The 23416-nt window shown below is 55.8% G+C and overlaps 2 protein-coding genes across 2 annotated transcripts in view; one reads left to right on the forward strand and one right to left on the reverse strand.

Moving 5' to 3' along the window:
• The window catches only part of PTPN23 (protein tyrosine phosphatase non-receptor type 23), a 34866-nt gene extending 15863 nt beyond the window's left edge, over nucleotides 1-19003 (forward strand). Inside the window, exons 10-25 of the mRNA XM_054991279.1 lie at nucleotides 1555-1611; nucleotides 1998-2056; nucleotides 2974-3053; nucleotides 4194-4308; nucleotides 4703-4768; nucleotides 4988-5133; nucleotides 5822-6142; nucleotides 7242-7396; nucleotides 8275-8426; nucleotides 8920-9099; nucleotides 11107-13426; nucleotides 14553-14737; nucleotides 15087-15191; nucleotides 15992-16130; nucleotides 16337-16450; nucleotides 17092-19003. Coding sequence (XP_054847254.1) covers nucleotides 1555-1611; nucleotides 1998-2056; nucleotides 2974-3053; nucleotides 4194-4308; nucleotides 4703-4768; nucleotides 4988-5133; nucleotides 5822-6142; nucleotides 7242-7396; nucleotides 8275-8426; nucleotides 8920-9099; nucleotides 11107-13426; nucleotides 14553-14737; nucleotides 15087-15191; nucleotides 15992-16130; nucleotides 16337-16450; nucleotides 17092-17670 — 4773 coding nt within the window. The 3' untranslated portion in view covers nucleotides 17671-19003. The remainder of the gene's footprint in view (nucleotides 1-1554; nucleotides 1612-1997; nucleotides 2057-2973; nucleotides 3054-4193; nucleotides 4309-4702; nucleotides 4769-4987; nucleotides 5134-5821; nucleotides 6143-7241; nucleotides 7397-8274; nucleotides 8427-8919; nucleotides 9100-11106; nucleotides 13427-14552; nucleotides 14738-15086; nucleotides 15192-15991; nucleotides 16131-16336; nucleotides 16451-17091) is intronic.
• Nucleotides 19004-20272: 1269 nt separating this feature from the next.
• SCAP (SREBF chaperone) overlaps nucleotides 20273-23416 on the reverse strand; it is a 53686-nt gene continuing 50542 nt past the window's right edge. Inside the window, exons 22-23 of the mRNA XM_054991280.1 lie at nucleotides 22952-23158; nucleotides 20273-22131 (exon numbers count right to left, since the gene is read on the reverse strand). Of these exons, the coding sequence (XP_054847255.1) occupies nucleotides 21886-22131; nucleotides 22952-23158 (453 nt within the window). The 3' untranslated portion in view covers nucleotides 20273-21885. The remainder of the gene's footprint in view (nucleotides 22132-22951; nucleotides 23159-23416) is intronic.

A 23416-nucleotide genomic window follows, 5' to 3' on the forward strand; every position in this document is an offset into this window, starting at 1 on the left:
AGCCGGGAAATGGAAGGTGGCTTGGCAAGAGACTGGCCGAGGGGGAGCTCCCTCTTGCTCTCGCCTCGTTCCCTGTCATTCTTCATTGAGGTATTCCTTGACCTCTGAGGCCCCTGGCCCTGCCTCCAGCGAGCGTCTAGGATTGGCCCTTGACAGGCAGGCACTTCCCTGGGGACCAGGGCAACTGTGCACGCTGGCCTTCGCTAGGAACTCGCTGGGGCCTTTTCCCTAAGCCCATGGCTTTTCCTTCTTTTTCGATACGAGGTTTTTCAAAATAGAATGCAAATAACGCATTTCATACTCCCAGCTACAGAAAGAAACCAAGGCGCATTGTAATGACTCATAAAACACTTTCTCACTTAATCTTACTACTAGCCCGTTGTGAGAAGGAATACAACGGGCTCTAGCAGTAGGGCCTTAGGAGAGCCATGCCGGCGCAGCCCTCCCAAGGCCTTGCAGTGGCCATGGGGAGCCCCCCTCCTGGCATGGCCTTCCCACCACCTCTGAGGCCCCTCAGAGGCCTGCTGCAGGCCGGACCTCCCAAGGCCCTGCAGCGACCCCCACGAGGTCTCCACGCCAACAACTCTCCTTTTATCTGGGCACAGGTGCACCCACAGGCCCCTCAGTGTGCCTGCATGGGTATAATAAGTGAGTCGTCGCCAATACGGCTTGGCTTTTATATAGTAGGAGGATTCTAAAATGTTATAAACAACACCCAATGCTCAATAAATTTGTCTTAACATTAAAAATGCTTTCTCAGGACCCTTTGAAAATAAGTTAAATAGGGAATAATGCATTGTTCCACACACGATAGATCCGTTCAGCGTGCAAAGGAGGGTCAAACTTTCCCCATTTTTCTGCTGTTGCCCATTGAGCAGTGGTAAGCCAGCTAGCTCGGGACCAGTCCTCCACCTGAAAGGGGAACACGTCCTTTTAAATAACCTAACAGAGTAACTTTTGGATCATGGGGTATGTTATGACCCACCATTTCATTAACAGACTCAATTGCCAGTTTCCAAAAAGATTGCATTTTTTAATATGACCCCCAAAATTGTGAAAAGTATCTTCTATGGATGAGCCGTACCGCTAACACTGGTACCACATATTTCTGTATAATGTGGCTAACTTACATGGAAGAGAGATACCATTGAAACAAAGTTTGAAAGAATCTTTGTTTTAAACTTGTAGAAATCATTTTAGGTACCACACAATTCCACATCCGCCTCCGTTCCTCTAAATTTCTGTCCCATTTTCTAATGTATCTTAGCAAATACATTTTTGTGATTAAACCACCAGGTAGCTGATCACTGATTTTCAGCTTTTTCCTCCTTAAACGGTGTTGGCTGAGCCCTTTGTCTGATACCAGTCAAGCCTTGCGTTCAGAATCCCAGTTAGAAGACCATGCGAGGTCCTGTTTCTTCCAGGTGCCTGAAAGGGGCAGTGCCCGGCCACGTGGACTTGGCTTGCCTCTGCGTTTGGGAGTTTCTCGAGCTGTTCTCTCTTCTTCACAGCTTTTGGCTTCGGGGCTAACTTAACCTTTTGCTGCCTTTGCAGGTCGTCTACTTCCAGAGCGCTTTGGATAAGCTCAACGAAGCCATCAAACTGGCTAAGGTACAGCGTGTCTTCGTAGCCTGAAGTTTTGCACACGAGAAACCCGGGTTTCCTGTAGCCTCAACGTTCTGTCGTCCAAAAAGATCGTGCGCAGTGAGGGAGTTTGCATTAATGAGTGTAGCCTGTTTCCCGTCAACAACTGGAATTCAGAGAGAAAGAGAGCGCAAGAGCACTGCTGATCACAGAGCTTGCAGTTAGCCATTGTCACCTCTTTCCTCCATTAGTGTATTTTTATCCCCATTTAGAACCGTCTCTGCCAGGGGCGGCCACTGCATTGTGCAGCAAAGGACACCACCGTTGTGTGAAAAAAATGTTCCCTTCTGTTTTGAAATCTGCCAACTTCACTGGGTGGCCCCATGTTCTTCTACAAATTTTTTTTCTTCTAGGGTCAGCCTGAAACTGTGCAGGAGGCTTTGCGGTTCACCATGGATGTGATTGGAGGAAAGTGAGTCCGCAGCAGCTGCAGGGGCCTCTCTGGTGCTGGAGTCTCTGTCTCTTCCGTGCTGTCCAGGTCTCATTCTTCACCCAAAAAACCCAGCACTGTGCAAAAAGAGACAAACTGTGATTGTGGCACCAGAGCTTGTTTTTTCAGTTTTTCAAACTGTTCTGAACGTTTGGCAAGGAATTAAAGTGGGGGAGGTTGGCAGGGGGCAATGGTGGTAAAATGGCCCGAAGAGGGCTGAAAAACTAGACACTGCCCTGTTACGAAATACGAGTTGAGATGCAGAGAAGTACCACCTCTCGACTGCGGGAAGCTCAGCTTTTGAGGCACTTCTCACATGTTTCTGTGCCAGTGCTGTACAGCTCGTAGGGCTAGGAGCCTCCTTCATTGACGCCATGTATATGACCCTAGAGGTAGCGCGTGTCAGAAACTAATCCATTCCTGCCAGTATGGTTTTGAGCTCAGGTGGGAAGGAATGACCGGCCAAGCAGGCTTTCCCTGCTCCTGAGCGTGGGTTTTTGGATCTCCTCTTCCAGGGATACAAGAAGCCTAAATAGGAGAGCCAGCCCAGTGTAGTGTTGGGCTTGGAGTGGGGAGATCTGGCTTCCCATCTCTACTCAGCCATGAATCTCAGTGGGTGACCACGGGACCGTCACTCTGTTACAGCCTCAGGGTGATTGTGGTGATAGAATGAAAGAGGGAAGAGCCAAAGAGATCCTTGGATGGCAGCGCAGTAGAGAAAAGTGTCCTGCAGCAAATGGCCATTACGACACGCTTGAGCCTCACTTGGATATAAGCCCAAAGATTGGGAGAAATTGCATCCCCCCCCCCCCCCACACACACACACACGCGCGCGCGCGCCAGTCTCTGGCTGCGTCAGTCTCCTAAGCTCCTCGTTTTGCTCTTTGGTTGCTGATCAGGTTCAATTCTGCCAAGAAGGACAACGACTTCGTTTACCATGAAGCAGTTCCCGCTTTGGATACCTTGCAGTCGGTGAAAGGTAAAGCAGGTTCTCCAGGGCTTTGTTTGCCTTCTGCGCGGGGGGAGGGGGCGCACAGGAGCATGGTGCAATAAGACCGTCTTGAGTGTGCCGTCCTCCTAGTGTGCTGCATTTGAAAGCTGTAATGGTGAAGCTCAGCACAGCATCAACCCACAGACATGCCCACCTCTGTACACTTGTCTGCCACAGGGCAGCACCAACTGTTTGCCAGGAGAGGAGAAAAGCAAAATTCCTCATGGTGCCCTCCCCCATCTTCGGTTGTCTTTTTTTGCCTAAGCACCTGCGCCCCCCCCCCCCCCATCACGATTGTTAGCCTTTTCTCACAGGGGAAGCACTCCCACGCCGTGATCCTTTGGGGCGCCAGTGCTGGTTCAGTCACATCTGTTTTGAGATGAGGCAACCAGAACTGTACACAAGACTCCAAGAGCAACCACCCCATCCATCCCTACGTGGACATAACAGTATGGCTGTTCCGTTTTCAAGCCCTTGCCTGATGGTCCCTGCCTTTCCCTCCCTACCAAAGGCAAGCAGTTCACCAGCAAGCAGCTCCTGCTTCTTAAAAGCTTCTCTCTAGCCCTATTCACAAGCTGCAGCGAATGCACGTAGCCTGTGTACATTGTGCCCCTGGTGGTTCTTTATTCGTGTGCTGAGAATTCTCGTGTTACAGAAAACACACATACAGCTGAACGTGCGATTTAAGCTACATACTTATCTAGGGAATGGCACCCAGTGTCACGCGTAAACACACGTTGGTTCTGTCTCACGAAGAGGCGCACCCGCACCAGAGCAGGAGGCACCCGCCCCCTTGTGTTTACCTTACGATTGGGGAAATTGAAGGGGGCCGCCATTTTGAGATGCTCTTCTGTGTATTCAAGTTCTTGGATTTTTAAATGTTACTGAGCATTTTATTGCACCTCACCCTGTCTGCGGGGAGGGCGGGCTAAAAATTAAATTCAGTAAAATAAATGAATAAATGCACGGGCCTTGAGTCATAGCACATCAACTGGGCTTCTGCAGGATGCAGGGCTAGCAACTTGTCCTGATGCTTCTCACGTTTGCTGATGCTGAAGGATCCTGAGTCCTGGCCATAATTCTGACCTGTAAGTGGTCTGTGGTCACACTGCCCTGTCTTGCCCTTAGGTGCGCCTCTGGTGAAGGCCCTTCCTGTCAACCCCACCGACCCAGCTGTAACAGGCCCTGATATTTTTGCCAAGCTGGTACCGATGGCCGCCCACGAGGCATCTTCGCTATACAGGCAAGTCCGTTGAGGTGGGGCGGGGGCGGGGCTCGCTGGTTACTCTTGCCTGGCCTTGGCCTGCGTGTCTTGCAAGAGGATGGGGAGTGTTTTGGTTCAGAATGGGCAAAATGGAATTGGTTGGGGTCAGAAGGTGAGAGAGAGAAGACTTCATTGGAAGGTCCAAGATTTTCTAAGAAAGGGAGAATGTATGTGGGTCAGCGAAGGCTGTGCTCCAGACCCAGTGCACCCACGGCAAGACGGCAGGCCATAAAAACAGTGGGCAATGGTGCGTTTGGAGCGCTGGGTTGGCCAGACACTGGCCAATTCCTCCCCCTGCCTGCAGTGGAGCGGATGGCCTGGTCCATCCAGTCATGGAGCTCAGCAGCTGCTCTTTCTCCTTTTCGTGCCCCAGTGAAGAAAAGGCCAAGCTGCTGAGAGAAGTGATGGCCAAGATCGACGCTAAGAATGAAGTTCTGGAGTAAGTCTGCTTTTGGTTTCTGGGGGTGGGGGGAGGAGGATGGAAGGGGGCATGCTGTGTGTGTGTGTGTGATGTTGCTCCAGGAGGGGGTGGTGATTGCTCCCTGTGGTCAGGAATGAGGTGAGCTCCCGTGGCGCGCTGGCCTTTATCATTGCTTGGGTGGCTCAGTAGGAGCCCCAGCTCCGGCGGCTGCCTCGTCATGGTTTCCTCTGTTTATAGGCAGTTCATGGACTCTCTGCAGCTGGACCCTGACACGGTGGACAATCTGGACATGTACAATCACATCCCGCCCATCTTGATGGAGAAGTGCGCAGCCCTGAGCGTGCGCCCGGAGACGGTGAAGAACCTCATCCAGTCCATGCAGGGTAAGCAGCTGCCTCCCCAGTCCTGCATCTGGGGTGTGATGCTTCTACCGGGACTGTCAGAGATGTGCCACAGGAACCCCTGAGTTGGCACCAAGGAAGACAAAGCTTGAAGGTTTCTGATACCACAGAATTTGTCATAAAGAACCACTGGTTGGTACCAATGGGCCAAAACTTCTTGCTTGGGCACATGACTTGCATCTTCCTGTGCGTATGTGGAGGAACTCGATGCATCCTGTTGGAGTTCTATACAAATCTGCTATTCCCAATTTGTGCCGCCTGCAGAACAGACACTGGCAATAAGAACCAGTATCCATCCTAGCCTCCTTTTGGGGTACATATTTTTTGCTTTTGTATATTGGAGTGTAGCAACTTGAATTTGGGAAGAGGGAAAATGTGCACAATGTGGGTGTGCCCTAGTGGGGGGGGGAGCATCATCCATTACCATCCCCAGATGTGTGATCAGGCACTTCCATGAAGAAGGGGGGCAGCAGGGGCACTGGAGCCCAGGAGTAGAGGATGGTGCTACTTGCGCCTTTGGGCTGTAATTCTAGACTGGGCAGACTCTGTTTCCAAGACCCGGGTCGGATGCCAGAACTGTCCTCTGCCTGTGTGTTGTGCTGGGCAGGTCCTGGCACTGTTCAGCTTGCCGTTCCGTCTCCATCAGTGACTGCTGTCCTTCCTCCTCCAGTGCTGTCCGGCGTCTTCACAGATGTGGAGGCCTCTCTGAAGGAGATCAAGGACTTCCTTGACGAAGACGAGGCCCAGGAACGGAAGCTGCAGGAGGCTCTGGGGAAGCTCCCCCCACAGCAGAGCTCTCCTCCCACCCCTCCTTCCAGTCTGGCGGAAGTGGCCAAGGAGTGGGCCAAGTACATGGAGGTGCACGAGAAGGCCAGCTTCACCAATGCTGAGCTGCACAAGGCCATGAACCTTCACATCAGCAACCTGCGGCTGCTCAGTGGGCCCCTGGAGCAAGTGAGGGCCGCCTTGCCAACACCCAGTCTCACCGAAGGTTCGAGGCGCTGCTGCTTCTTCACCTCTCAGTCCCTGTTGGCCCAACGGTGCCTGCCCTTTTTAGCACGGGGCTGGCTTGCGGTATTTGTTCCCCCGAGTGAGTGAGTGAGGGCCCTGGTGCTGCCGGCTTGGCTAAGGCCGGCTCCTCCTCCTCTGCTGCTGGGGCTGAGGATCAAGCTGGGCCCCTGCGGAACACCGGCAGCCCCCACCCCCCATTGTGCTGTCTCAAGCAGGCACTTGGGGGACTTGGCCAGAGGCCCTGTGCGAAGGTCTGCTGCGGGTTTCGTCTTTGGAATTAGGAGAATTCGCCCCGTTGCATCTTGACCAGATGTTCAGCCTCTCCCCTCCTTCTTGCAAGCAGGGTTTGTGTGTGCGTGTGTGCGCACGTGCGCTGTCAGAAAGAGAGTGAACGTGGTGCCGGATGCAGAATGTGGTGCCCTGAAACCTCAGCTTCAGATGTTTATGGAAGCTGCTAGTTGGGATGTTGGGAAGCTGAGCCTTGGCGGGCAGTGCCTGGTGAATCTTCCCAAACTGCCTGGGCATTGCTGAATGTTAGTGTGTGAGGTGAGGCTTCAGTGCTCCCTGCCCCCCCCCCCGCCCCCATCAAAAACACAATGCATTTAGTAAAGTAGTATACTTTGCCAGTCCAGAGTTGAGCTCTTCTCGGCCCTGGATTTTTGTAGCCAAACGCCTGCCCTTCTGGACAGTCTCCCTGCTCCGTGGAGGCCCCTTGTGTTTGAGCAGCCCCGCAGATGTCCGAACCCCTTCTTCTGCCTAGCAGCTAATCTGGCCAGTTTGGGGGACCCCCTGCTCTTGTGTTCTGGAGTTAAATTGACATGACTCTGGTCCCAGTTTTCTCTCCCAGTTAGGTGTGCTTGGTCTGTTGCTGGGAAAGGGAGAAATGCAAGGTTGGGCACTCATGGTGGCACTTTCCTCTCGTGCCAGAAGGCTACCCCCGTGCAAAACCAGAGGAGGGTTCCTTGCATTAGGGGAAGCACTGTTGCTAACCAAAGCGGTCCGTGGATCCCACCCAAGAGGTAGATCCAGGAGGGCAGCTCCCCCCAGCTGCAGTTGACCAGCTGCACCTTGCTTTTCAGATGACAAGCAGGTGATGCAGAACCTGAAGCGGATCCTGGCCAAAGTGCAGGAGATGAAGGACCAGCGGGTGTCCCTGGAGCAGCAGCTGCGGGAGATGGTCCAGGAGGATGACATCACCACCTCCCTGGTGACAACAGACAGATCGGAGATGAAGGTCAGAGCCAGAGGAGGGCGGTCTTGCCCGTCCCGGGGGGGAGGAGCTTGGAGGGGACACGCCCTTACTCGTGCTTGGGGGCGGATTGCTCATCAGCAGTTATTTCCATGGAGAACTCTGGAACTGGGGAAATTATTTCTTTTCCCATATCAGCCGTTAAAAAATTATTCTGCTGTTTGGATCCCTAGTGGGATTAGGGCCAAAATGGTGAGGAGCCCTGTAGCACCTTTAAGACTAACTAACTTTATTGTAGCATAAGTTTTTGAGAACCACAGCTCTCTTCTGATGATGCATCTGACGAAGAGAGCTGTGGTTCTCGAAAGCTTATGCTACAATAAAGCTGGTTAGCCTTAAAGGTGCTACTGGACTCTTTACTATTTTGCAGCTACAGACTAACACGGCTAACTCCTTTGGATCTATGAAAATGGTGAGGGGTTCCATACTCTCCAGGGTATGACTGGAGAGACCACATTGGGCCAGGAAAGTTACTTGGCCTGCCTCCCTTTCTAGTCCACCTTACAAGGTGGTTGTAAGGATGAAATGAGGGAGGACGCCCATTACGTTGTTGCTTGGAGGAGGAATGAGATGGATATGGGCTAGACGGATAGACCTGAACAATTCAGAGGCTTTTGGAAAAGGTGGCGGCTGGCCTGTCTCTCAGCCAGGTGGAGGTTACCGGGAAGGATGGGATGGCCTTTGGGCCCTTGCGGTGTCACCTTTGGCGTGCCGGGGCTTCTTGGGCAAGCCCTCGGTCTCTGGTCCCAGATGGAGCCGAACCGATTCAGGGGTGACGGAACACACGAGCATCCTGCAGCTGGCCTCCTGTTTCAGTCATGCTTCTCTGGCATCCTGACTCCTGTTCCTTTGCCTCTGGGCAGAAACTCTTTGAAGAGCAGCTGAAGAAGTATGACCAGATCAAGGTGTACTTGGAGCAGAACCTCGCGGCCCAAGAGAACATTCTCAAAGCCCTGACAGATGCAAATGTCAAGTACGCGACAGTGCGCAAGGCCCTTGCCGAGGTGGAGCACAAGTGAGTTGCTTGGCGGGGGGAGCTTTGGGGCCTCAGCCCCGCCATAAGGAGGGGTCAGCCGCACTGGTTTGCTCCAGCCAGCCTGATCTGCCTGTTAGCAACAGGCTTTTCAGTCTGCAAGGCTCCCTCCCAAGTTGGGGGTAGGGGTGGGAATTCCGGGCTGCCGAGCCACAGGTGTGTGGGTCTGACGTTCGGGGCAGGAACTCCTGCCACCCCTTCTCCAGAAACGCCTCCCCTTAGCAAGGAAAACAAAGAGGTGCCTCCTCCCGAACCAGGGCTGGCTGAGGATCGGAGGGGGAGCTTCCTTGGCCACCCATGGAAGAGAATGCAGCGCCTCTGGCGGCACCGTTCAGGGCATCCTGCCTTGGCTCTGCTCTCAGGCTCTTCGGCCTCTGATCACTGACCGGGCAGGCTTTAGGACACCCCGGAAGGCATCCTGCCTGCTCTGCCTGCTCTGCCTCTCACTCGGACTTTGCTGTCTCTCCCTCCCCAGGTGGAACACCACCTTGCAGACTTTGGTGGCTTCCTATGAGGCTTATGAAGACCTGATGAAGAAATCCCAGGAGGGAAAAGATTTCTACTCTGACCTGGAAGGCAAAGTAGCCAAACTCCTGGAGAAAGCCCAGACTGGCTGCAAGGAGGCTGAAGCCTCCCGGCAGCAGATCCTGGAGAGGTAAGGGGTGCTTGCGTAGCGAGGAGGTGTTGACAGTGCGATCCTTGCGTCTCCCGCACGGGCAGCTGCTGGCCTAGCAAGGAAGACTTGGGGCTCTGTAGTTTCCGTTGGAGATGCACCACTGAATACCGCCAGTCTCAGCAGATGTCTGACGTTTCCAGTATCCGATCAGGCAGCGTCCAATACCATGGAAGTCTCTCCAAGTGTTTCCTGATTCCGACTTTTCGCTCCAGATAAATATCAGAGATGCCTGGAACTGGGTTCAGAGGCCTTTGTGTAGGTGCCGCAACAGCCCTTGAAAGGGTCGCTGTGTCCCTGGGTGGTAGACGTGGACTCCAGGGGCCAGGGCTGCGGCCCATTGAAAACTACAACCCTGTCAAGCTCATGGGGTGCTTAAAGGGGCCGATGTACAGGAGCCCAGCTGCCCACCGTGCACAGCAGAAGCAGGGGGAGTGGAGGGGAGGAGAGAGTGCTCTCCAACTGGGCCGCGTGGCGTTACCATGGCCCATTAAACGTCACTGTGGTAGACCTCTGGTCTACCTAGGGTTGCCAAGTCTGGGTTGGGAAATCCCTGGAAATTTGGGGGGCAGAGCCCGGGGAGGTTGCTCAGCAAAAATATGATGCCGTAAACTCCATACTACAAAGTAGCCCTTTTCTCTAGGGGAACTGACCCTTGTAGTCTGGAGAACTGTAATTCTGGGTGATCTCCAGGAGGTTGGCAACTCTAGGCCTACCACGTGGAGCGTTCTCTGTTGTACCCCCTGCTGCTTCTGCTGCATTGGTCAGGGTCGGTCCAGGGCACGTGGGCCCCTAAAGGGCTATTCTTTTCAATGGGCAATAGCTTCGGGCTCTGGAATCCAGAGGCCGCATCTGCCATCCAAGGCCCGCTTACCATCGATCAGCTTGGGCATGCTTCCTCTCCTCCCAGCTCCTCTTGCGGCTTGCATGAATTTTGCTTTAGAGTTTTAGGAAGGGCATCAGCATAATTTTCGCTCGGTCTTGGGGCCACCGCAGAGAATGTGTTTGTACAGGCAGTTGTTGGCTTTGCCCCTGTGCAGGGTGGTACCTGCAGAAGGCCCTGTCCAAATGAGTGAAGCGTGAGTGGTGGAGCAGAGGGAGGGAGGCGGTCCTGCAGATCCGAGGACAGAAAGCCACGAAGGGCTGTGCAGGTGACCGCCAAAGCCTTGAATTGAGCTTGGTAGCTGATGGGTAGTCAGCGGAGTGACTGCAGGGTGGGCGCAATATGAATGCTTTGCCTAGTTCCTGATGACAGTGACGCTGCAGCGTTCTGGGGAGACCTGCGTGGAGTGCATTACGGTAGTCTGTTCTCGATGTCCCGGCTGTTGCTTACACTGTATAATATGCCTTGGTTCTGAGAAAGGTAAACCATAAACCATATAAATAAATAGTATTTTCCCAATATTAATTAAAATGGAAATTTCCCCCCCATTTCCAATACAGCATCAGTACTCCTGATTAACCACCAATGATAGTCATACCCTTACAGACCTTCCGATACAAAATTAAAATGGTTTTAACTGAAACATACTGAACTGTTTATTGAGAGAGAGAGTAAAAGATTATGAGAATGCCTAGGAAGAAATCAGCAAAAGGGCGGCATGGAAATACAACTCAATAGGACTGGGAGTTCTTGCTTCCATAAACCCTCTCCTGCCCCCTCTAATTTCAAGTTAAGTTACTAAATTTTTTTGTAGGCCTGTAAACCATAGGCATCTGTGGTTACATGTGTAGAGACCTGGACTTCTGGAAGGCTCCAGCGGCTCCCTCCCTGCTACTGCAGGGCCTGGAGTTGCCAAGATGCCAGGGGCCTTGGGCAGGCAGATGGTCTGTGCTGCCTGCCTACTGCTGGCCACGTCTTGCCCCTTCTCCTTCCCCTCCCAGATGAGGAGGCCTCTGGATTGGGGGCAGCTGTCAAGGGTAGGTTGGAGGCTTGCTGGTTCCCCTCCTCCTCCTCATGTTGCTTGCATGCCTGCTCTTGTTTTGCAGAGAGATGAAGAAGAGGCCCCCGCCCAGGCCCACCACCCCCAAGCCTGCTCTTCAGAAGGGGCCCCCGGAGCTGGAGCTTGCTGAGCCCCTGCCTCTGAGCTCCCTTTCCCTGGCTGACCTGCCTGAGGAACTGAGGAGCCTGCCTCCTGAAGTGCTGGCCGCTCACCTGGCGCAGCTGCCTGCAGATGCCCTGGCGGCTCTTGGGGTAGCTCCCACCCCTGGCTGTGGGGGCCCGAGAGCCCCGGGCCCCGAGGGGTTTGGAGTGGGTAGCAGGGCTGCCAGTGCTCCTCTGCTGCCTCTGGTGACAGGCCAGCCCAGAGCTCCCTACCCCCCCAGCCAGTACCTTGCTGCAGGCCCTCTGCCCAGGCAGTACCACCCCACGGCAGGAATCCCGGCCAGCTCTGGGCAAGGGACTCCTTTCCCAGGGGCCTTGAGGCCGCCTCACATTCCTGCCTCACGGCCAGCTGTGCCTCCCCTGAGCTCTGCCCCTTCCTCTGTCCCTGGCCCACATGCCTTCCCTCCCGGGGCCCTTCTGCAGGGCCCAGCCGTAGTCTCTATGCAGCCTACCTACCCTGGCCCCCAGCTGCCCCCGCAGAGGTCCTCCCCTCAGCATATCCCCACTCCAGGGGTTGTTTATTGCCTGGGGCAGCCGGCTTCTTCCTGTGGGGCGCTGCCAGCAGGCCACCCCCCTCCGCTTCCTATTCAGCCACCCCCGACAGCCCCCAACCACTTTGGGGTAGGCAGCTTCCCCTCCCACACCCAGGCTGTGCGGCCAGCAACCACCACTGTGGACAGCATCCAAGCCCCCATCTCCAGCTGCACGGCCCCCAGGGGCATGACTGGCCCCCTCCAGCACTGGGCGGGGCTTCCCCCCTCAGGTGGCTTTGTGGGACCGCAGGGGCCCGGCCTGCAGTTCCCCTACGCCCAAGCAGGAGCCCCTCCCTACTTGCAGCAGGCCCTGCCTCCGTTCTCAGCTGCTCAGCCCCCACAGGGCTTCTCTGCTCAGGGGCAGCCCCAGGTCATTGTGGGCCCACAGCCATCCCAGCAGCTCCCACCTCAGTTCCTGTCCCAGGTGCAGCCCCCTCATCAGCCGGCCTTCCCACCTCCGTTCCCAGGCCAGGTTTCCAGCCAACAGCCAGTTCTGAGTCAAGGCCCTGCTCCTCCTACCAGCCAGGGGCGGTTCCCAGGTCAGCCGGGAGCCCAGCGCTACCAGCTTCCTGCCCATGACAAGCCGCCTTCATTGGGCCTGCCTCCCCACTCAGGGGCCATGGTTTTCCCTACTGCTGTTGCCAGAGGCCCCAACCTCTCGGCTGGCCTGATGGGGCCAGCCCAGCACCTGCCCCACCACCCACCTCTCGCTGCCCTCCAGCCCTTGCCTCCCGGCTCACCTGCCCCCATCACCTTTGGTCCCACCCCCTCAGCCAGGCCTCCAGGCCCTGCTACGGCCCAGCTGCCGCCTAACGCTCCCATGGTGCTGGCTGGCCACCAGCCCCCGCCTGCCAGCCAGCCTGTCGGTCCTCACAGCCCTGCTGTGCCCCAGATGCCAGGTGGGGTGGTGGTGCAGGGAGCGGCCCTGCCCTCCCCAGCCCCCTCTCCCCAGCCCTCCTTGGCCATCCCGCCTCCCTCCCTCCGGCCTTCGTCTGTGCCTTGCTCAGGCCCACTGCCCCAGCTGCCCCCGTCCTCCTTGGCCGCGGGAGCCACGCCCCTCATCCAGGGCTCCTCTGAGGTCCAGTTTCACCGGCAGAGTACCTCCACCGATGACCTCTTGTCCTCCAGCCCTGAAAGCCAGTTGGGGTGCGCCAAGGCCTCGGTCAGCCAACCGCTGCTGCAGCCCACCAAGGCTGACGCCAAAGAGGGTCTGAAACCCAAGGCAGTGCAGCTGATTGAGAACGACCCGTACGAGAAGCCGGAGCACATTCGCCGGCTGCTGGTGGAGCTGGACCGTTTCCAGGACACGGTGGCCGGCCTGGAGAAGCCGACCTCCGTGGGCGGGGTCAGCGAGCTGGACGCCACCTGGAAGGAGCTGCAGGAGGCCCAGGAGAAGGACGCCCGGCAGCTGTCCATCGCCATCGCCCGCTGCTACTCCATGAAGAACCGCCACCAGGACATCATGCCCTACGACAAGAACCGCATCATCCTCCGGTCGGGCAAGGATGACTACATCAACGCCAGCAGGGTGGAGGACCTGTCCTCTTACTGCCCCACCATCATTGCCACCCAGGCGCCGCTGGTGGGCACAGCCTCTGACTTCTGGCTCATGATCTACGAACAGAAGGTGTCCGTCGTGGTCATGCTGGTCTCGGAGCAGGAAATTGAGAAGGTAGATGTTGAGGCAGCGGCAGCCAGGCACGTCCAGCGGCCAAGTAAAACCACCTTTCAGCCAGGAAGCAAAAAAACCTAGAGGGACTCCTGTGGCGCTTTAAAGAACCAAACATGGTTTGAGTTAAGCCAGAGCCCCTGAGGCCTAGAAAGTGGCATCTACAGCTGATGGCTGTGCTGATGTGTGTGCCTGCTTCTTTAATAGATAATAACGGTAAATGTGGGGATGGCGTGGGTTGCAGAATGAAATGCAGCCCAGAGTCCCAACCCCAGGCCAGAGGGACCGGCCTCCCTGGAACGCATGCACGAAGCGTGATGCGAGGTGGGAGGGAGATTTCTCTAGTGTGCTGGTTGCTCTTGAGCCCAGTTTGGATCATGTCAGACTTGCAGTAGTTTGCAACTCTCCGGCTGGGAACGGCAGGCACCCTCCTGAAAGGAAAGGGTCCCCTGCATAACCCTCATTTTGCTTTGCCAGTTAACAGCTAGCTGGAAATAGGTGTCATTCCACTCTGATTGGATTTTCTGCATTTTTTGGGGGGGGGTCTTGTTTTTATTTGCTGAAATCTAAAAAGGTTTCAGATAAGCAGCCTTTTCTGAGGCAAGGTTGATAGGGAGGTTCTAGTTCTGGAGCTGTTCTGTCATCACTTATTCCCTGTTAGGACAAGAGAGTCTTTTCACGGCCGGGTGGTTGGAAGAGGCTGGCCTGTCTGTCTCCCTGAGCAAGGAATACTGCTATGCAGGAAGCCGCTCTCCCCGCCTGCTGGGGAGGGCTCTTTTGGGCCTGCTCAGGTGCATTCGTGTGTGGGGGACTGCACAGAAGCCCCAGGGAGCCCAGAGCACGGGGCATCTGTCAATTTTCCTGGCCCTATCTTTTCTGTGGGTTAGCCAAGGACTGACCCTGTCCTGGCCAGATGGCCAAGTGTTGCTTTGGCCCGCTGCCACCACCAAGAGGTGCTGTTTCTTCTCACTCACCCAGTCTGAAGGTTTGCAGCCCGCAGTGACGGCTGTCGTGGGGTCTTGGCTGCCCAAGGGGGAGTGTGCTAGAAGCTTCTAGGGCTTGCTTGCCTTTCTCGGATGTTCTCCTGGCTTGTCTCAGGCCCTGCCCCCCCCCATCTGTTTTTCTGCAGCAAAAGGTGGTCCGATACTTCCCCACGGAGCGGGGCCAGCCCATGGTGCACGGTCCAATCACCCTGGTCCTTACCAGCTTGAAGGCCAGCCCAACCCACGTGGAAAGGATGATCACCCTTCAGTTCCGTGACCAGAGCTTGAAGCGGACGGTCATTCACCTGCAGTTCTCCTCCTGGCCAGAGCTGTATGCAGCCACCTTCTTGTTTGCCCCGAGTGGCATGAGTGGGGGGTGGGTGGGTGGGGGCGATGTGAGGGGGGGCTCCTGGAATCGGCTTCCCGTGCCTGCAACCCGCCAGAGTAACATGGATCAGCCCTGGAGTGAGCGGGTGGAGGGCTGCGGCTGGCACGTGGCCCCGGGCGAGACGCAGCCGCTCCGGGCCTGTGTGAGGGGACGGCTGCCTCGAGCTTTCCTGCTGCGCCTGCTGTGCCCAGGAACACAGAACACGCCTGCCAGCTTGAGCACAGCCAGGTGATGCCTGCAAAAAGCTGGGAAAGCAGAAACACACGAGCCTCTCCTGCTTTGCTTCCTTCAGGGGCCTTCCGGACAGCAAAGGGAACCTTCTCCGTTTCATCCAGGAGGTGCACAGCCATTACCTTCACCAGCGGCCTCTTCATACCCCCATTGTTGTCCACTGCAGGTAATCCAAGCAGGCTCCTCAGGCAACTGCCCCCCCCCCCCCGCCACACAATCTGGAGACGGACTGAAGCCTTCACTAAGGCATACACCACACACACACACACACACACTCCGCAGCTTTGCCTCCAGAACTGGCCAGTCAGAAGCCCTCCAGAAGTACTTACGCTGGGAGGGAGGGCCATCCACTGTGGATTGCTCCCAGCAGCTGGGAGGCAGAAGCATACTGCCTCTGAACATGGAGGCTCCACGTTCACCTGCCTCAGCCAGTGCAGTGACTGGACTTGGGAGAATCTCAGTTCAAATCCCAACTGCGGAGTGGGTGACCTGGGGCCATTTCTGTGCTCCAGGCCTAAACTACCTCTCAGGATTGTTGTGAAGGGCAAAAGGGAGTGAGGAATAGCCCATGTGCCCCCTGAGCTCCTTGGTGAAAGAGAAGAGTGCAGGAGGATCCTTAGCTCTGCTGGCCCTCCCCTTCACCAGCCTGCCATAGCACAGCCAGCTCCATGGGGGACTTGGGCTTAGGTGCACCTCAGAACTGCTGGGCAGGAATAGCTGCCTAGTTTCAATGAAGTGCAGGTAACTGCAAAGCCCCCCCCCCCCCCCCGCCAACCGCTTCTCTTGCTTCAGGCAGCCACATTTAAATCAGGCCTCTGAAAAGGCCTTTACGCTGGTAGCCGCTGGATTGTGTCCGAGAATGGTGGATGTGACTGGGTGAGGAATCCATGGTGGGGAGGCGTGGCTGCCTGCATGTGCAGGGGGGCAAGGCAGCAGAACCTGAGTTGGCGCATGCCTCCCCCACAGCTCTGGCGTCGGCCGCACGGGGGCCTTCTGCCTCTTGTATGCAGCCCTGCAGGAGGTCGAGGCTGGGAACAGCATCCCAGACTTAGTCCAGCTGGTGAAGAGGATCCGCCAACAGAGGAAGCACATGCTGCAGGAGAAGGTACCGTGGGGGTCAGGGCAACTCTGAGTAGACTGGAGGCTGAGCTCTGGGTCTGGGGGCTGCAGTGAGCTGCAGTGAGGAGGAGACGCTCCCGGTGCCCCTCCCCCAACCCAGCACCGTGGCAGCTGAGGCCTGGTGCCTTGGGGTGAGGTGTGGGTGCCACACAGTCTGGGTGTTCAGGCTCTCACGGGCTGCTCCTTTTCCAGCTCCACCTCAAGTTTTGCTATGAGGCAGTCCTTAAGCACGCGAAGCAGGTGCTGCAGAGACATGGGGTCACCGCGCCATCCACCAGCAAGCCTCCGAGCAGTACCTCTCAAAAGGTAGGGGGTGCCTGGGGCTCTCCTGCCTCCAGATGCAGCCACAGGCAAGGGCAGGAGGGGAGGGAAGAATGCCCCCTTCTGTGTCACGGCTGCCCCCTTTCCCAGCTCCAGGAGACTGAAAGAGGTGAGCTCTAGCGCCTCTCAGTGTAGTCAGGCAGGGCCTCAAGTTCGTTCCTCTTTCCCTGTCCCTCGCCCCAGTCGTGGTGGGGGTTTAGGGCAGTGGTTTTCAGGTTACAGTTGCAAGCCTTCAACGTCACATGAGAGGAAGGAGAGGGACCCCAGCCCCTGCCCGCGCTAAGAGGGACCTTTCTCCTTGCTGTGCGTCTCTGTCAAGAGAGAAGGGCGCCATGGAGCTGTTGTGATCTGGGCAGGGGCGTTACCAGCAGAAAACAGCAGCATTGCAGGGGCTTATGACCCAACAGCCCTACCCTGTGCGTCTTGGCCTAGGAGGGTGAAGACCTCTGGTCTAGAGCCACAGGCTGCCCCCCTGCCATACTGTGACATGGTTCAGTGGCTGTTGAATCTGAGCAAGAAAGGTGGGCTGTAAAGAGAGTAAATCCATAAATGCCCAGGAGTCCTGGTGTCATTTCCTGGTTCCGGGCAAGACCTGATAAGTTGTTGTGGCTCTTTCCCCCTCGTAGCCATATGTTCAAGACCCACAGGATCTGGTGCTGGGAGCAGACATGCCCATCAGTTCCATCCAGGCCACCATTGCCAAGCTGAGCATCCGGCCCTCCTTGGGAGGAGGCTCAGAACCTTCTGCAAACGGGCAGCCATTAGAGCCCCCCTCCGTGCCTACCATGGGTCATGCCACCCCAGTCCTGCCACCACCTGCCACGCCGCCTCAACCTGTGCCTGCTGATTATGGGTGTACCAACAGCCTCGAAATGGCCCCCCCACTCTCGCCGCCTGCCAGGCCCGAGTCCACCGGCCCTCCAACCGTAGAGAACAGCAGCCATGCGGAGGATGAGGGCGAAGAGGAAGGGCAGCGTTTGGAGCCCACCGCTGCTCTGGTGGCCCCTTCGTCCTCCTCACTGGAGCTCCTGGCCTCCTTGACCCCGGAGGCCTTCACTCTGGACAGCTCCCTCAAGGGCAGGCACAAGACGAGCAAACAAAGCTTCCTCCAGCCCCAGAATGGCGAGGGTCTGCGGGGGGCCAGACCCAGCGACGACGACCCCCTGAGCATGCTCGACCCACTCTGGACACTCAACAAGACATGAGAAGAGGGCAAGGAGAGGGAGCAGGCTGCTGCCTGAGGTGTCTTCCGCCCAGACACAGCGGGGCAGAGGGGGTGTTGCCCCGTCTGTCCCTTGGTCACGCTGCTGCTTCACTTCAAATAGGATTACAGCCAGGAAGCCTCTGCTATGGTTGCAGCAAGTTGCCAGTCTAATTCCCCTTTTGTCAAGATTTTTGAGCTGGCCGTTTCCCTCGCCTTCACGGTGAAGTCTAGTTATTGGGGGTGCCCCCCCCCACTCTCCAGGCAGCAGGGGCAAGCAGGAAAGGGGGGGGAGGGGCAGCTTGGCTCTGCCTCAGATCGGGGGCCTGGCAGTTACTCACAGCCCGCTACTCCCTTCTGATCAGCCACAAAAGGGCTTGGGCTGGGAGGGGGGGGAAGGAGGAGGAGGGCCACCAGTCTGCCAAAACAGCAGTTTTGGCCAGCTCAGGCAGCCCTGTCCCTCTTTGCGCGGTTCCTCCTCTTTGGGGCTGGGGCACGCCTTTATGTCACAGAAGAGGGCACAGGTAGCTCTGGACTAGGTCACCTTCCGGAGTGATCCCATGGGCACGGAGGTGGATCTTTTGCACTTTAGCTATTTTGCTTGATGGTGGGGGGGGGGGGAGAGGAGCGTGTGTCTTCTGCTTCCTGCCATCTGTTGAGTAGCCCTGCTAGTGACGAAAAGGGTAGATGTCACCTGAGTGCTGGCCTGTCGGTCTCTTCTATTCCTTTCCACTGTGGACTATGTAACCCTTCTTGTCCTGGAGTGGTTCTGGCGTCCCACAGGGTGCTCGTCTTCAGGAGTAGGCAGTGCTAATGTGACATACGTGTCCATATGCTGACTGCTGCCTCCACAGGCACCCTCCTTGCGTCTCCAGCAGATGCTCAATTACTGGGGTATGTGGCACTCCCCCCTCCCCCTGCTGGCTGAAAGGTCCTGTGTAGCAATGGACAAGGCCTGCTTCTTGCGGCTTGGGCCGGGAGTTGCCCTGTTGCTAGCACTCATATAGGGAAGGGCAGCGCTCCACTTCAGAGGACAAGCAGCAAGGGGAAAGGGGAACGGGCAGCCCTGAGACAGGCGGGCTGGAGGACCAGCGCAAGGACCAGGCCTTTCCGCCCACGACGGGGCGTCTCCTTGCCCCTCCCCTCTTCTGTCAGCAAGAAAAGCAGCGACACTCATTGGGGTTTTGCTGCATCCTTGGGTGGGGTTGGGGAGAAGAGCAGTCGCTTTCTGGGTTCCTTTTTTCTTTTGTATAAATGTAATATGTCTTCACCTTATTTACTCCAAATTAGAACCAAACTTTTTCAGCTCTTTGCTACTTAAATAAATGGAGCATTGCAGATGGAACAGTGCCCGATGTTTTGTAACCGGGTTTGGGGGGGGGGGATGCTGGACTGGGTGCAGAGGGCTTGGCTGCCTTTGACCAGCAGCATCTGCCGTAACAGTAACTGGAGGGAACAATCATTTCCAGGCCCGGGGCGGGGGGCGGGGCTGGTAAGAGGTTGGGCAGCTGTACTACGTCTCAAGCGAGGCTGAACATGGATTGAAAAGCATATTCTGTTTTAAAACCGTACACGGTTAGGCCCGCTTTCATTTCAAGCATCCTCCCCCCGCCCCATTTTTGTCATAATTAAACCACAGTGCACTTAGACACACACTACGGAAGGAGTTTCTATTCTGTGATTAGCATTAGAGAAACGTACACAAATTTATCCTGGGTGAGCAAAGTGACTGGGCTGGAAGGAAAAGCCTCTTCCCTCTCCCACCCCCGTCTACTGACCCCGTGTGCTGTTTTTCAGCTGCCCATGAAAAGAAAGCAAACGGCGATGCTTTAATGACCAATGGCAAACTTTTGGGCAGCAGAACCCAGTTCACTAGATGCTCTGAAGTGTGCATCTCTTCAGCAGGCAGCAGAAAGGGGGAGTGGGTATCCTTATCAAGGGTAGCAATCTGGTTAGAACGGATGAAGACAATTCCCAACTCCTGGTAATCCTACCCTACCTAATATTAATATATGGCTAGTATACGTGGGTCAAGTGTTGCTGACTTACAGCAACCTTCTCAGGAGTTGTCACGGCAAACGATGACCAGAACGAGTTTGCCATTGCCTCCCTTTGCACAGCACCCTCGGACCTCCCTTCGTGGTCTCCCACTCAAGTAATAACCGGGGCTGACTTTTTACATCTGTCTAGCCTGGAACATCCAGGCCATGATATGCTTAGTATATAGGATGAACTACACAGGTACAGGAGAACTCACTAACCCCATCTGTAAGCGGGTGGACCTAAGGAAAGCTTTAGGGTGCAATGAAGCGCATTACCCTTCAAGATGCCACCGGGCTTTGCTGTTGCAGCCACAAATGTAGGATCTCCACTCCTTGGAAGTGCATAGTGTGTCGGTGCTTCTTGGCAGCGAAGATGAGCTTTTGGGAAACTAGCTAGCACAAGAGCAGAAGCTCTTTTTCGGCCTGCCTCGCCACTCATCATGACACAGCTCAGATTTTGCTGCCAAACGTGCGGCATCCAAAGGGAAGGGACCAGGAGAAACTCCAAACTCTGCTTCCTTTTTTGTCTCTCCCCCATCCCCCTGAAAAACCACGACTGAGGCATTGAGTTAGTTCTGTTTAATGTGCCTGTACTTCCACACATTAGAAAACACAACCTGGTACAAAAGCTGCTGCCACTGTACAGTCCAAAGGGTACAGCAGAGCTAAGGCCACCTGAGGCATCGGGCAGACACTGAAGACAAGCCAGTGGGGATCGGCAGGAGCAGCGAGGGTGGGAGCAGCAGTGAGGAGCTGCGTGAGCACAGCCGGGGCAGCCTTCTGTGGCAGCAGCCCTCCCTCCGCAGCAGGTGAGTGCTTAGCCCAGCTTGGGGAAACGGGACAGGCAGGATACAGCAGATTAATGCTAAAGCACCCTTACGAGGTTACAGTGCATTCTACGCTAACTGGGATTAAAAACAAAAACAGGAACCTGATAGTCAATGGAGCTTCAACACAAAATGGTTCCAGTTGCTCTTAATATCTTTCTCCCCGCTCTTTATTTCTGTTAGTTGGTCATCCTTCCGTGGCCGGAAGCAGCCCCCTGAATGCCAACTTCTGCACCACACGCCATTCCTTTCTGGCCAGAAGGCTCTCCGTTGTGCCATCCCCAGCAGGCAGAAAAGCCTGTCCCTGGCAGGCCACCTCGCCACGCAAGCTCTCCTGCCCAGGCCGCTTCCTCACTCTGCCACAAGTGACCACAGGCAGCTTTTCAGGGGGCAGGACTGATCCACTACCAGAACGGCAACTTCAACAGGAGCCTTTCCCTCCCTAGTAGGCAAGTAGGCATGTGGAGAAAGGTGGTGGACAGCACTGTCCCACTGGTCTCCAAGCCACGCCCTCCTGCCACAATAAATAAATCTGTACAAACACATCAATAAATATGGCAAGCGGCACAGCAGGCCTGCCTTCCACTGGCCAGGCAGGGACAGGACACCGGCCAGAGTGGGCTTATTGCTAGGAGGAGCAGCCAGGCCTTTGGTGGGCTGAGCAGGAGCAGAGCAGGGCTCGCGGAATTTGCTTCTTCCCCAGGCCTGAGACCCAGGGAACACCCCCCCCTTCCTTTAGCCCTGAGCCAGCCCAACCCCCTTAATGTGGGCAGGACAGAAAAGAGGCAGCACAGGGAGGAGAGGAGGCTAAAGGGCCAGACTCCAGGGAAGGCAGGCGCCCCAGGGGCCACCGGGCAGGGCCGCCTTTCTGAATTCCTTCCTCTGGAGGTCGTGGCTGTCAAGAACAACCTGGGCAGATCCTTCTGTTCCTCACCACAATTCTTCCTTTTAGGGAGAGTAAGCGCTCAGGCTCTGAAGCATGCAGGCCCATCTTTGCACAGGCCGAGGAATCCATCACACACGCCACAGCGAAGGGGCACTATGGCTCACAAGCAGCTTGTGTGACCACTTCCACCCTGGCACATGCAAGGGGTGCGGGCACTACCCTCTCCAATTATTCTATTTCCTACGACCACAAGGGCTAAAAGCTATCCCTGTCTACCCCTTCAGAGGCCAACTTCATCCCCTTCCCTTCCACTACTGACCAAAAGTTCATAATCAGTGCTGAGAGAGGTGGCCAGGAGGCGCACTCTCTCCCCACCATGGAAGAAGCGGAGCCTGCATTCCGTGATTGCACAGAGCTGGGAGGGGCCATGCCCTGCTAGGAGCCCCCCCCCCGCACCCTCCTCCTCAGTCTCGCTTCTCCAGCACCGACGGGACGTACACCAGGCTGAGCTCACTGCCGAAGTTGCAGACGATGGCAGCGTTCTCCAGCACCAGGATCTGCCGGGCAGGCTGGGCCTCGTTACTCTTGCCCAGGTAGACAGTTTGCAGCAGGTCGCCGTAGCCGATGTCCCAGAAGGAAACGCAGCCCTGGCCTCCTGTGACCAGCAGGTTGTCGGAGATGACACCCAAACTTGCCCCACATCCCATATCCTGTGTAGAAAGCAAGAAAGGCAGGGAGGTAGAGCAGAAGGCAGTGGGCCGAGCCTCCACCCCACGTCCCCAGGTGTTGGCAGCTGGGGGGGCTTTCTGCTCATTTTTCCTGGCAGAGGATTTGCCTCTTGGAGCTGAAACACCATCACTCTAGTGAGAAGAGAGAGAGGGAGCCAACGGAACAGGCTGGAGGGACTGGCTACTCCCAGCCTTCTTGAGATAGAATAATTATGCTCCATTGTTCAGCTTGTATAATGAAGAATCTGCATTTCTAAATATATTTAGAAGATTTAAAACAAATCCAACCCTCACTCAGCTACAAAACCAAAGTAAGGTCAGATGTCTTCAGTTAAAAATCTGTTTATGGCTTTGCTTTTTAAAACAAATTTGCAAACCAACCAAGCTCACAAAACTGGCAGAACTGAGATGGCAAAGAGGCCTCTCCATGATAAAAGTTCTGCTGCAGAGAGCCCGAGATCTGACCAGATAGTCTAAGATATGCCACAACATCTTGGTTCTAGACCACAAAAAGCAGGGTGGGGCATGTAGGGGAAGACAGACCCCCCCCCGGCTGCCGCCGCCAACTCTTATGGACTGAACAGGTGGGACCAGCACCTTGAATCTGACCTCAGAACAAACCCAACCAACGTCTTCCCTTTGGCTACCACCAGCCACTACTCTCTCTCTCTGGCCGTCCAGCAAAGACAGGGTTTGAGCAGCCTTCTAGGACAGCAGCGAAGATGCTCCCTCCGGCATCCTGACCCAAATGCTGCCATGCACCTCCCCAACACTGCTTCAAGGAAAGGGTCCCAGTACCCACCTGCTGGATGGAATAATGTTTGATCCCAGAGCTTCGGTCCCAAATGCTGATGACGTCATCCAAGCCACTGCTGATGACACAGGAGCTAGTGCAGGTTAAGGACGTGACGTCCCCGCGGTGGGCATACATGTGGCTCACTCTGCTGCCTGTCAGCACATCCCAGAGGCAGATGGCGCCATCCTGGCCCCCACTTGCTAGCACCATGGTCTGGAAGGCAGAAGGGCAAGTCACTCAGAGCTCCATGGCCTAGCTGAGACCACTGCCTAGGGCAGAGTGCAACTGAGCACCTCCTGGTGAATTAGTAGAGAGTCCAGATGCATCCGACGAAGAGAGCTGTGCTTCTCAAAAGCTTATGCTACAATAAAGTTGGTTAGTCTGAAAGGTGGTACCGGACTCTCTACTATTTTGCAATTACAGACTAACATGGCTAGCTCCTCTGGATCCTGGTGAATTAAAATCAACAGA

This window comes from Eublepharis macularius, chromosome 11 (genome assembly GCF_028583425.1).
Source record: "Eublepharis macularius isolate TG4126 chromosome 11, MPM_Emac_v1.0, whole genome shotgun sequence".
In the NCBI taxonomy this organism is placed as follows: domain Eukaryota; kingdom Metazoa; phylum Chordata; class Lepidosauria; order Squamata; family Eublepharidae; genus Eublepharis; species Eublepharis macularius.